Here is a 13,319-nt window from a genome sequence, read left to right on the forward strand (position 1 = left end):
TTCTTTATGATGTGCAGGTTTTTCCTATTGGATTACCTTTTCTCTATCCAAAATAGGGTCCCTGAAGGATGAAATCATGATCATGAGTCTTTTCCTTGGTCTCTCTCTCATACTCCATCCACTCCTCGTTTAAGCTGCCACTCACCCCACCTCACTCCCTACAGAAGCTCTTCCCTTTTGGAGTCTCCTTCCCATCTATTTGTAGCTTTTAAGCTTGCTTTTTCTTTTCTGCATTGGGAGAAATGGGAAAGGGGAGCAGGGTTATGTGGCAAATGGGAGGAGCACAGGGGATAACAAGTGTTAAAATCTTGTTGAATGAGTCTTTTTTGCCCCCAAATCTTTTTATGTTTCATTCCTATTGAGGCTTTTGCAATTTAGAAATCTCTACAGTATATATTAAAAGACGCTTCTCCTTGGAAGGAAAGTTATGACCAACCTAGACAGCATATTCAAAAGCAGAGATATTACTTTGCCAACAAAGGTCCATCTAGTGAAGGCTATGGTTTTTCCAGTGGTCATGTATGGATGTGAGAGTTGGACTGTGAAGAAATTGAGTGCCAAAGAATTGATGCTTTTGAACTGTGGTGCTGGAGAAGAATCTTGCGAGTCCCTTGGACTGCAAGGAGATCCAACCAGTCCATTCTAAAGGAGACCAGTCCTGGGTGTTCATTGGAAGGACTGATGCTGAGGCTGAAACTCCAAAACTTTGGCCACCTCATGTAAAGAGTTGATTCATTGGAAAAGACTCTGATGCTGGGAGGGATTGGGGGCAGGAGGAGAAGGGGATGACAGAGAAAGAGATCACTGAATGGTATCATTGACTCGATGCACATGAGTTTGGGCAAACTCCGGGAGCTGGTGATAGACAGGGAGGCCTGGCGTGGTGTGACCCATGGGGTCACAAAGAGTCGGACACGACTGACTGACTGAACTGAACTGAAAGTATATATGGGTTGTTTGCTGTCCACTCTCTTCCTCTCATTCTCCTTTTTTATAGCTTGATGGCTTCTTATCTCAGAAATCCAAATAGGAAAGGCATATGCAGTTAGCATATAGAGACAGTTAGAATACATGAAATTATCATTACTCTTTCACATTTGCTGAGAATCTCCTGTCTAGTATGAAGTAATCAACTAACTCAATAGTCTTGCATAATCCCACTGAGACCTCACTTTCTCCCAGGTGTCTTGATAAATCCTAGGTTTTCAAGAAATATGGCTAGGACCATTCCCTCCCTCTCCTATGACTCTCTGGTATTGTGTCATTTCTAAACTTACCTGGCTGTCTGGGGAGGCCTTACAAAAAACTGTGAAAAAAAGAGAAGTGAAAAGCAAAGGAGAAAAGGAAAGATATAGGCATCTGAATGCAGAGTTCCAAAGAATAGCAAGAAGAGATAAGAAAGATTTCTCAGCGATCAATGGAAAGAAATAGAGGAAAAGAACAGAATAGGAAAGACTAGAGATCTCTTCAAGAAAATTAGAGGTACCAAGGGAATATTTTATGCAAAGATGGGCTTGATAAAGGACAGAAAAGGTATGGACCTAACAGAAACAGAAGATATTAAGAAGAGGTGGCAAAAATACACAGAAGAACTGTACAAAAAAGATCATCAAGACCCAGATAATCACGATGGTGTGATCACTCCCCTAGAGCCAGATGTCCTGGAATGTGAAGTCAAGTGGGCCTTAGGAAGCATCACTACGAACAAAGCTAGTGGAGATGATGGAATTCCAGGTGAGCACTTTCAACTCCTGAGAGATGATGCTGTGAAGCTGCTGCACTCAATACGCCAGCAAATTTGGAAAACTCAGCAATGGCCACAGGACTGGAAAAGGTCAGTTTTCATTCCAATCACAAAGGCAATGCCAAAGAATGCTCAAACTACCGGACAATTGCACTCATCTCAAAGTAATGCTCAAAATTCTCCAAGCCAGGCTTCAGCAATACGGGAACCGTGAACTTCCAGATGTTCAAGCTGGTTTTAGAAAAGGCAGAGGAACCAGAGATCAAATTGCCAACATTCACTGGATCATGGAAAAAGCAAGAGTTCCAGAAGAAACATCTATTTCTGCTTTATTGACTATGCCAAAGCCTTTGACTGTGTGGATCACAATAATCTGTGGAAAATTCTGAAAGAGATGGGAATACCAGACCACCGTCCTGCCTCTTGAGAAATCTGTATGCAGGTCAGGAAGCAACAGTTAGAACTGGACATGGAACAACAGACTGATTCCAAATAGGAAAAGGAGTACGTCAAGGCTGTATATTGTCACCCTGCTTGTTTAACTTCTATGCAGAGTACATCATGAGAAACGCTGGACTGGAGAAACACAAGCTGGAATCAAGATTGCCAGGAGAAATATCAATATCTCAGATATGCAGATGACACCAACAATATGGCAGAAAGTGAAGAGGAACTATAAAGCCTCTTGATGAAAGTGAAAGAAGAGAGTGAAAAAGTTGGCCTAAAGCTCAACATTCGGAAAACTAAGACCATGGCATCAGGTCCCATCACTCCATGGGAAATAGATGGAGAAACAGTGGAAACAGTGTCAGACTTTATTTTTTGGGGCTCCAAAATCACTGCAGATGGTGACTGCAGCCATGAAATTAGAAGACACTTACTCCTTGGAAGGAAAGTTATGACCAACCTAGAGAGCATATTCACAAGCAAAGACATTACTTTGATAACTAAGGTCCGTCTAGTTAAGGCTATGGTTTTGCCTATGGTCATGTATAGATGTGAAAGTTGGACTGTGAAGAAGGCTGAGCGCCAAAGAACTGGTGCTTTTGAACCGTGGTATTGGAGAAGACTCTTGAGAGTCCCTTGGACTGCAAGGAGCTCCAACCAGTCCATTCTGAAGGAGATCAGCCCTGGGCTTTCTTTGGAAGGAATGATGCTAAAGCTGAAACTCCAGTACTTTGGCCACCTCATGCGAAGAGTTCACTCATTGGAAAAGACTCTGATGCTGGGAGGGATTGGGGGCAGGAGGAGAAGGAGATGACAGAGGATGAGATGGCTGGATGGCATCATTGACTCTGTGGACATGAGTCTGAGTGAACTCTGTGAGTTGGTGATAGACAGGGAGGCCTGGTGTGCTGCGATCATGGGATCGCAAAGAGTTGGACACGACTGATTGACTGAACTGAAGTGAACTGAACTGAAACTTACCTGTGGACAACTTCTTTCACAATTAGATTATAATACCTGGACTCAGATCCAGCCCGGCTGATTTTCCCTGTCCTCAGTGACTTGAATATTGGCTCTGAGAGAAAACTGGCCAGAAATTTATCCCCAGAAATCTCAGGATGGTCCTCTAAACTTCTAAACTTCTCTGGCTCTTAGGCCTCTAACCTCTTGAATCCCATGGACCTTTTTCAGTCTCAGTTCAGCTCTGTATCCATGTTTGAATGTCTACCACTGTGCAGTTTCTTTGGGCACTGTAGTTTCCATGCCCTAGATAGGAACTAACATTCCTAACCATTATATATTCTCAGGATTCAGCCATTCCGAACTGATCCTTCAATCCTCTGGATATCTCTTCAGAAACTTGCTCATGAAAATGCAGTTTGGCAATGAGAGTCAAATTCTCTCTTCTTATCCCCTCTTATTCCACTGTTGGAAACAAAAGCTTTCACACCATTGCCTGTGAGATGTTGTCTGCAATTGTCCAGCCAGGTTCATGAACACTCACTGGGTTTGTTGTTCTCTGTTTCTCAGGATTTGTGCATCTGGTTGGAGAGGATGGACCCTGCTCAGGGCGAGTAGAAGTGCATTCTGGAGAAGCCTGGATCCCAGTGTCTGATGGGAACTTCACACTCCCCACTGCCCAGGTCATCTGTTCAGAGCTGGGGTGTGGCAAGCCTGTGTCTGTCCTGGGAAAAGTACCCTTCAGAGAGTCTGATGACCGGGTCTGGGCTGAAGAGTTCAGGTGTGAGGGGGAGGAGCCTGAGCTCTGGTGGTGCCCCCGAGTGCCCTGTCCAGGGGGCACGTGTCAGCACAGTGGAGCTGTTCAGGTTGTCTGTTCAGGTGAGATGGATATCAGGACTTAACCTCCGTGTGCACTCACTTCAAGCTAAACAAGAAATAAGATTGTGCTGAAATCCTGTTTTTTTCTATCAGTGTACACAGATGTCCGGCTCATAACAAATGGCACCTCTCAGTGTGAGGGGCAGGTGGAAATGAACATTTCTGGACAATGGAGAGCTCTGTGTGCCTCCCACTGGAGTCTGGCCAATGCCAATGTTGTCTGTCATCAGCTCGGCTGTGGAGTCGCCATCTCCACCCCAAATGGAGCAGAAGGCAGTGATCAACTCTGGAAAGCCCGATTTCACTGCTCAGGGACTGAGTCCTTTCTGTGGAAATGCCCTTGGACTGCCCTGGGTGGTCCTGACTGTTCCCGTGGCAACACGGCCTCTGTGATCTGCTCAGGTAAGAGAGAGAAGGGCTACTATACTTAGGATGCTCCTGGAGTGAAATTTCCCCAGAGCAGAGAGTAATGGAAAACAGGCTTTAAAAGGAAGATATTCTGTAGTGAAATTATTGAACTCAGGTTTACTCTATTATTACTCAAGAATCCAACACCGAGAGACAAGCGTGGGGTAAATTTAATGATAGCATTATTGAGAAAACCAGCATTTCTGAGGAGACAGACAACTAATGTACCAAAGAACCAGCTCCCCCTTGCTCATCAGGGACAAGAGTTTTTAAACGGGAATTTCAGGAGTGCACAGGTGGAGGTAGGGGACAGGTTACCTGCAGAATAGCACAGCTAGCTCCAACAATCATCTTGGAATGGTCTGATCAGTGTCATCTTTATTGTTTGAAATACAGTTAATCACCAGTTCTAGTGCTGGTCTGTTCCCATTTCCTTGAGGCCGATCTTGGAATTGTGTAAGATGAAGATTATGGGCTTCCCTGTTGGCGCAGATGGTAAAGAACCTGCCTGCAATGCAAGAGACTCAGATTTGATCCCTGGGTTGGGAAGATCCCCTGGAGAAGGAAATGGCACCCCACTAGTCTGGTCATCATGTAATTTACTTCCACCACCTGGTTGGGATCTCAGCATCTGCAAAACAGCTCAAAGGATATGGCTCAGAATGTTAGCTATAGCCATGAGGAGGAACTAAACATCCTTGACTTTGTTTAGGGTTAAACTATCATTATTTTGTCCTATTTGACTGTTTTCCTTTGTTTCTGAAATTTTTTCATTTCTGTGATTAAATTTATTCTTTGGCTAAGGCTTTTCTACAGACAGAAGCAGGTGGAGGACATGAGGGTGGTCTGTCCTGAGAAGGCTCTGTAAGGTCCTGCTCCATAGCATTCTCATTGTTCACTCATTTTTTCAGGGGAAAGAAGTGCTAAGAAATGTTAAGAAGTGCTATGTCAGGGAAAGAAATGCTTGGATGACTAATATTTTTATGAAACATTATTATTTAAGGATATAATAAAGAACAAAGTGCAAACAATAAGTGTATACCTAGGTCATATTCCCCAACCCAGACCTACAAAGAGAACATTCACATAACCACAGAATCACTATTGCTCCCAATAGCTGTGTCCTCCTCTCCAGGGAAGACTGCTTTACCTAAGACTTGTACTGGCATAGAATATTTTCTCAGTTTTTGAACTTTATGTATAACCATACAGAATGTTTTCTTTCATGTCTAATTTTTTTGATTTCAAACTGTGTTTGAAATTCACTCGTGATGTTGTTTATGGCAACACTGTATTCATTTTTATTACTATAGAGTATTCCTTTGAATGATCACATGACCCTGCATTGATCCATTCAACTTGTGGCAGAGATTTGAGTTTGTTGCCAGGTTTTGACTATTACAAACACAATGGTGCAAATTACCATGATGATGACTTTTGGAAAAAATATTTATTACATTTTTTGTGCATTTAATTCTGTCTTACATTTTTATTTTCTCAATGGTATGGTGTACTTCAATGAGCCAAGTTACTAATCTTAAGTTAATTCATTCACCTTTTTTACTGTACATGTGTGCTCCTTCAGTCAGTCAGTTCAGCCACTCAGTCATGTCCGACTCTTTGCAACCCCATGGACCACAGCACATCAAGCTTCCCTGTCCTTCATCATCTCCTGCAGCTTGCCCAAGCTCATATCCATTGAGTTGGTGATATCACCCAATCATGTCATCCTCTGTCATCTCCTTCTTCTCCTGCCTTCAGTATTTTTAGCTTCAGGGTCTTTTCCAATGAGTCAGTTCTTCCCATCATGTGGCCAAAGTAGTAGAGCTTCAACTTCAGCATCAGTCCTTCCAATGAATATTTAGGACTGATTTCCTTTAGGATTGACTGGTTTAATATCCTTGAAGTCCAAGGGACTCTCAAAAGTCTTCTCCAACACCACAGTTCACAAGCATCAATTCTTCAGTGCTCAGCTTTCTCTATGGTCCAACTCTCACATCCATACATAACTACTGGAAAAACTATAGCTTTCTTGGGCCTTTGTCAGCAAAGTAACGTCTCTGCTTTTTAACATGCTATCTAGGTTTGTCATAGCTTTTCCCCCAAGGAGCAAGCATCTTTTAATTTCATGGCTGCTGTCACCATTTGCAGTGATTTTGGAGTCCAAGAAAATAAAGTCTGTCACTGTTTTCATTGTTTCCCCATCTATTTGCCATGAAGTGATGGGACCAGATGCCATGATTTTCCTTTTCTGAATGTTGAGTTTTAAGCCAACGTTTTCACTCACCTCTTTCACCTTCATCAAGAGGCTCTTTAGTTCCTGTTCACTTTCTGCCATAAGGGTGGTGTCATCTGCATATCTGAGGTTATTGATATGTCTCCCAGCAATCTTGACTCCAGCTTGTGCTTCATCCATCCCGGCATTTCGCATGATGTGCTCTGCATAGAAGTTAAATAATCAGGGTGACAATAACAGGCTTGACGCACTCCTGTCTCAGTTTTGAACCAGTCCATTGTTCCAGTCCATAGAGCTCCTTAAATCCTTCTAGAAACAACTTTGTCTACTCCAAAATCCCAAAAATGTTCTCTGAGAGTATCTCACAGAAGTGTAATTACTTTTCTTTTGCATATGATTATACACTGCTTCCAGGACTGATAACTGTGTAGCGTAAGGGTCAAGTGTCATGTTTTCATATGGGCATCCAGTTGACTCAGAATCTTTTTCTGGAAGACTATTCCCTACTGCAGCGCCACCTTTGTGATAAACGAAAGGGCACATCTGTCTGGGTACTTCTTTCAGACTCTCTATTCTGTTCCACTGTGTCATTTGTCTATCCTTGCACCTGTACCACATTTTCTTAATTATTGTAACTTTATAGTAAATCTTGAACCTTCCCTGGTGGCTCAGATGGTAAAGAATCTGTCTGCAAGGCGGGAGACCTGGGTTTGATCCCTGGTTTGGGAAGATCCCTTGGAGAAGTGCATGGCAACCCACTCCAGTATTCTTGCCTGGAGTGTCCCCATGGAGCAAGGAGCTTGGCAGGCTATAGTCCCTTGGGTCACAAAGAATCAGACATGACGGAGTGACTAAGCACACATAGTTTAAGTCTGGGTAACTTTAATTTAAAGAAGTTATGTTGTTGCTGTTCTTCCTAACTGCCTTTGTCATTCTTGATGTTTGTATTTTGTATACATTTTTAAGCTGAAGCTCCAATACTTTGCCACCTGATGTGAAGAGCTGACTCATTAGAAAAGACCCTGATGCTTGGAAAGATTGAAGGCAGGAGGAGAAGGGGACAACAGAAGATGAGATAGTTGGATGGCATCACTGACTCAATGGACATGAGTTTGGGTAAACTCTGGGAGTTGGTGATGGATAGGGAAGCCTGGTGTGCTGCAGTCCATGGGGTTACAAAGAGTCAAACATGACTGAGTGACTGAACAACAACATAAATTTTGAATCATCTTGTCATGTTTCACACACATACACAAAAGCATCAGGGAATTTTATAGAGGTTAGCTTTAATCTGTATATAAATGAGAGAATGGTTTATTTTGAAAACATTGAGTTTCCCAATTCATTGGCAGAATATATCCCTTCATTCAACTAGGTCTTGAATTTCTCTCAGATGTTTTGCACATCTTTACCGAGGTTTTCTCCTAGGCATTTTATGGGTTTGACGTTACTAGTATTTCCTTTAGTGAAGGTTTTCTAGGAATGAATTCTCTCTGAACTTTATCTGGATTCCCCAAATGTTAGGTTAGTATTTTGCTTTCATCCTTCTTTCTCTCTTTCTTTTCTCTCCCTCTCTCTCTCACTCTAGTTTTCTCTCTCTTTCTCTGGCTTGCTCTAGCTTTCCCTCTCTCTCCTCCTTTGTCCCTCTCCTGCCCCATTTTCCCTCTGAGTATGTAAAATCTTTCTGGATTAAGTTGCAGACAAGATGCTCCATTATCCCTCCCCCTCCCCAACAACAAAAAAATACTTCAGGGAATTTCCTTACATAACCACAGTTCAATCAAACCTTTAGAGATGTCAGCCCCCGATAACATCTAAGTGCAACCACATGAGAGACCCCAAAGACAGAACTGCCAAGTTGAGTCTTTCCCAAATTACTGACCAGGAAATTATGCTCAAAAGAAAAAAAAAATCCTTCAACTGCTAAGTTTGGGGGGAAACTTTGTTATACAGTATTGTTAACCAGGCACTTACCATGTAACCAGCTTTTCTATATAGAGGAATATTTATCCTCTCATCTTCCATTTTACTATTTCTACTTTATATTGATCTAATGTGCTGATAGACTCATTCTCTAGTTCTTAATTTCAGCTGTTAACTTTTTCAGCTGTAGAATTTTCATTTGTTTTTGTTATCATTTCTCTACCAAGACACACATCTTATTAATTAATTATTTGAGGACTTTAATCATGGCTATTTAAATTCTCTGTCAGACTATAAAACTCTTAGAGGAAAACATAGGCAGAAGATTCTTTGACATAAATTGCAACAAGATCTTTTTTGATCAACCTTCTAGAGTAAAGAAAATAAAAACAAAAATAAACAAATAGGACCCAATTAAACTTAAAAGGTTTTGCACAGTAAAGGAACTCATAAACAGAACAAAAAGACAACTGTCAGAATGGGAGAAAATATTTGCAACGAAAACAAAACAACTAACAAGCGACTAATCTTCAAGATGCACAAACAACTCAATATCAACAAACCAAACAACCCAATTGAAAAATGGGAAAAAGACAGACATTTCTCCAGACATACAGATGGCTAACAAATATATGAAAAGATGCTCAACATCACTAATTACTAGAGAGATGCAAAACTGCAGTCAGGTATTACTTCACACCAGTCAGAATGTCTATCATTAAAAAATCTGGAAACAATAAATGCTGGAGAGAATGTGCAGGAAAGGGAATCCTCCTACATATGGATATGCAAATTGGCACAACTACTATGGAGATCAGTATGGAGGTTCCTCAAAAAACTAAAAATAGAACTGTCGTATGACTCAGCAATCCCACTCCTGGGCACATACCTGGAGAGAACCATCATTCAAAAAGACACATTCATCCTAATGTCCACTGCAGCACTATTTACAACAGCCAGGACACAGAAGCAACCTAAATGTCCCTCACAGGAGGAATGGATAGAGATGTTGTACATATATAAAATGGAATATTACTCAACCATAAAAGAATAATGTTGTGAAATTTGCAGAGACATGGATAGACCTAGAGATTGTTATGTTCAGTTTAGTTCAGTTCAGTCGCTCAGTCATGTCTGACTCTTTTTGACCCCGCTGACTGTAGCACAAGAGGTCTTCCTGTCCATCAGTAACTCCCGGAGATTATGCAAACTCATGTTCACTGAGTTGGTGATGCCATCTAACCATTTCATCCTCCGTCATCCCCTTCTCCTCTCGCCTTCAATCTTTCCCAATGAGTCAGTTCTTCACATCAGGTGGCCAAAGTACTGGAGCTTCAGCTTCAACGTCAGTCCTTCCAATGAACATTCAGGACTGATTTCCTTTAGAATGGACTGGTTGAATCTCCTTGCAGTCCAAGGGACTCTCAAGAGTCTTGTCCAACACCACAGTTCAAAAGCATCAATTCTTTGGTGCTCAGCTTTCTTTATAGTCCAACTCTCACATTCATACATGACTACTGGAAAAACCATAGCCTTGACTAGATAGACCTTTGTTGGCAAAGTAATGTCTCTGCTTTTTAGTATGCTGTCTAGGTTGGTCATAACTTTTCTTCCAAGGAGTAAGCGTCTTTTAATTTCATGGCTGCAGTCACCATCTACAGTGATTTTGGAGCTCAAAAAACTAAAGTCAGCCACTGTTTCCACTGTTTCCCCACCTATTTGCCATGAAGTGATAGAACTGGATACAATGATCTTTGTTTTCTGAATGTTGAGCTTTAAGCCAACTTTTTCAGTCTCCTCTTTCACTTTCACCAAGAGGCTCTTTAGTTTTTCACTTTCTGCCATAAGGGTGGTATCATCTCCATATCTGAGGTTATTGATATTTCTCCCAGCAATCTTGCCATTCCAGCCTGTGCTTCATCCAGCCCAGTGTTTCTCATAATGTACTCTGCATATAAGTTAAATAAGCAGGGTAGGAATATACAGCCTTGAGGTACTCCTTTTCTTGTTTGGAGCCAGTCTGTTGTTCCATGTCCAGTTCTAACTGTTGCTTCCTGACCTGCATACAGATTTATCAAGAGGCTGGTCAGGTGGTCTGGTATTCCCATCTCTTTTAGAATTTTCCACAGTTTATTGTAATGCACACAGTGAAAGGCTTTGGCAAAACCAATAAAGCAGAAATAGATGTTTTTCTGGAACTCTCTTGTTTTTTTGATGATCCAGCGGATGTTGGCAATTTGATCTCTGATTCCTCTGCCTTTTCTAAAATCAGCTTGAACATCTGGAATTTCACAGTTCATGTGTTGCTGAAGCCTGCCTTGGAGAATTTTGAGCATTACTTTGCTAGTGAGATGAGTGCAATTGTGAGGTAGTTTGAGCATTCTTTGGCATTGTCTTATTTGGGATTGGAATGAAAACTGACCTTTTCCAGTCCTGTGGCCGCTGCTGAGTTTTCCAAATTTGCTGGCATATGGCGTGCAGCACTTCACAGCATCATCTTTTAGGATTTGAAATAGGATTGTTTTATGTAGTATGAAGTAAATCAGAAAGAGAAAAACAAATACTGTATAACATCACTTATATGTGGAATCTAGAAAAATGGTAGAGAAGAACTTACTGCAAAGCAGAAATAGAGACACCAACATGGAGAACATCATATGGATACTAAGAGGGGAAATGAGGAGTGGGATGAATTGGGACATTGAGATTGATGTATATACACTATTGATGTGCTGTGCTGTGAACTTAGTTGCTGAGTTGCATCTGACTCTTTGCAACCCCATGGTCTGTAGCCCACGCAGATTCTTCAGGAAAGAACTGTGAAGTGCGTTGCCAATACCCTCCTCCAGGGGATCTTCCCAACCCAAGGATCAAACCCAGGTCTCTTGCTTTCCAGGCAGATTCTTTACTGCCTCAGCCACCAGACTCAGAAGCCCTACACTATTGATAGATATTGCCTGGAGAATCCTGTAGACATGGAGCCTGATGGGCTACAATCCACAGTGTCACAGAGTCAGACACGACTGAAGTGACTTAGCATGCACGCACACATAAACTATGCCAACAAAGATCTGTCTAGTCAAGGCTATGGTTTTTCCTGCGGTCATGTATGGATGTGAGAGTTGGACTATAAAGAAAGCTGAGCACCAAAGAATTGATGCTTTTGAACTGTGGTGCTGGAGAAGACTCTTGAGAGTCCCTTGGACTGCAAAGAGGTCCAACCAGTCCATCCTAAAAGAAATCAGTCCTGGGTGTTCGTTGGAAGGACTGATGCTGAGGCTGAAACTCCAGTACTTTGGCCACCTGATGCAAAGAGCTGACTCATTGGAAAAGACACTGATGCTGGGAAAGATTGAGGGCAGGAGGGGAAGGGGACGACAGAGGATGAGATGGTTGGATGGCATCATCGATCGATGGAAATGGGTTTGGGTGGACTCTGGGAGTTGGTGATGGACAAGGAGGCCTGGCGTGCTGTGGTTCATGGGGTCACAAAGAGTCGGACACAACTGAGCAACTGAACTGTACACATAAAATAGATAAATGATAACCTATTGTATAGCACAGGGAACCCTATTCAGTGCTCTGTGGTGATCTAAATAGGCAGAAAATCCAAAAAAGTGGGGAATATATATATGTGTGTGTGTGTGTGTGTCATTGCTGTTTGGTTGCTGAGTTGCGTCTGACTCTTTTGTGACCCAATGGACTGTAGCCTGTGACACTCCTTTGTCCATAGGATTTCCCAGGCAAGAACACTGGAGTGGGTTGCCATTTCTTTCTCCAGAGGATCTTCCCAACCAGGGATGGAACCCCAGTCTCCTATTTGGCAGGCAGATTTTTTTTTACCACTGAGTCACCTAGGAAACCCTTACATGTATAAATAATGTATTAAATTTGCTGTACAGCAGAAGCTAACACAACGTTCTAAAGCAATTATGCTCAAATAAAAATTAATAAAAATAAACAAAATAAACTCTCTGTCAGATAACTCTAAGAGCCAAATACTCTGGAAAATGTTTTTAATGTTTCTTTTTCCTCTTGTTTTCCATGAGATCTCTTTTATATAAGTGTTTTTAAAATCACAAACATTGCAGATAAAAAATGGTGCAAATCCTTCAGAAAGGATTTTGTTTTGCTTCTTCTATTTAGGGTAGATTAAGGATAGAGCAACTTATTTAAATCATTCTTAGGGCAAAGCTTGGCTTTAAACAGGAATCGTGGCATTGTCAGGACCAGGGCTGTTCATAGAGAAAGGGAACACTAAGATTATGGTAACTTTACCAGTACGTTACAGCTTTCATCTCAGCTCCATCACTAGGTCGTTATTATTATTTTTTTATTTTGAACTTTTTACTTTGTATTGGGTTTGGCGATTAACAATGTTGTTAACAGTTTCAGGTGAACAGGCAGGGACTCAGCCATACATATACATGTGTCCATTTCCCCCCAAACTCCCCTCCCCTCCTAAAAATTATTTTGCTTAACTGAGTTTCCTGTTCTTCAACCCTCCCAACCCTCTAATCATCGCTCTTTTTTCAGGAAACCAGACCCAGGTGCTGCCCCAGTGCAATGACTCTGTGTCTGAACAAGCAGGGTCTGCAGCCTCAGAGGAGAGCGCCCCCTACTGCTCAGGTGAGGGTCCCACAGGACAGAAGACCCTTCTCATTCCCCAGGTCACCGCCCCATTGTCCCATTTCTCTCTCCTCAGACAGCAGGCAGCTCCGC

The 13,319-nt window shown here is 42.0% G+C and overlaps 1 protein-coding gene across 1 annotated transcript; it reads left to right on the forward strand.

Moving 5' to 3' along the window:
• Positions 1 to 3,721: 3,721 nt before the first annotated feature.
• Positions 3,722 to 13,312, forward strand: LOC120859217 (antigen WC1.1-like; the record flags this gene model as incomplete). The annotated part of the gene is made up of 3 exons (XM_040235401.1): positions 3,722 to 4,030; positions 4,124 to 4,432; positions 13,134 to 13,312. Coding segments are annotated over 3 exons (797 nt in total), but the record flags the coding sequence as incomplete, so codon positions are not given.
• Positions 13,313 to 13,319: the final 7 nt, after the last annotated feature.

Source organism: Oryx dammah, unplaced genomic scaffold, assembly GCF_014754425.2.
Source record: "Oryx dammah isolate SB20612 unplaced genomic scaffold, SCBI_Odam_1.1 HiC_scaffold_258, whole genome shotgun sequence".
Classification (NCBI taxonomy): domain Eukaryota; kingdom Metazoa; phylum Chordata; class Mammalia; order Artiodactyla; family Bovidae; genus Oryx; species Oryx dammah.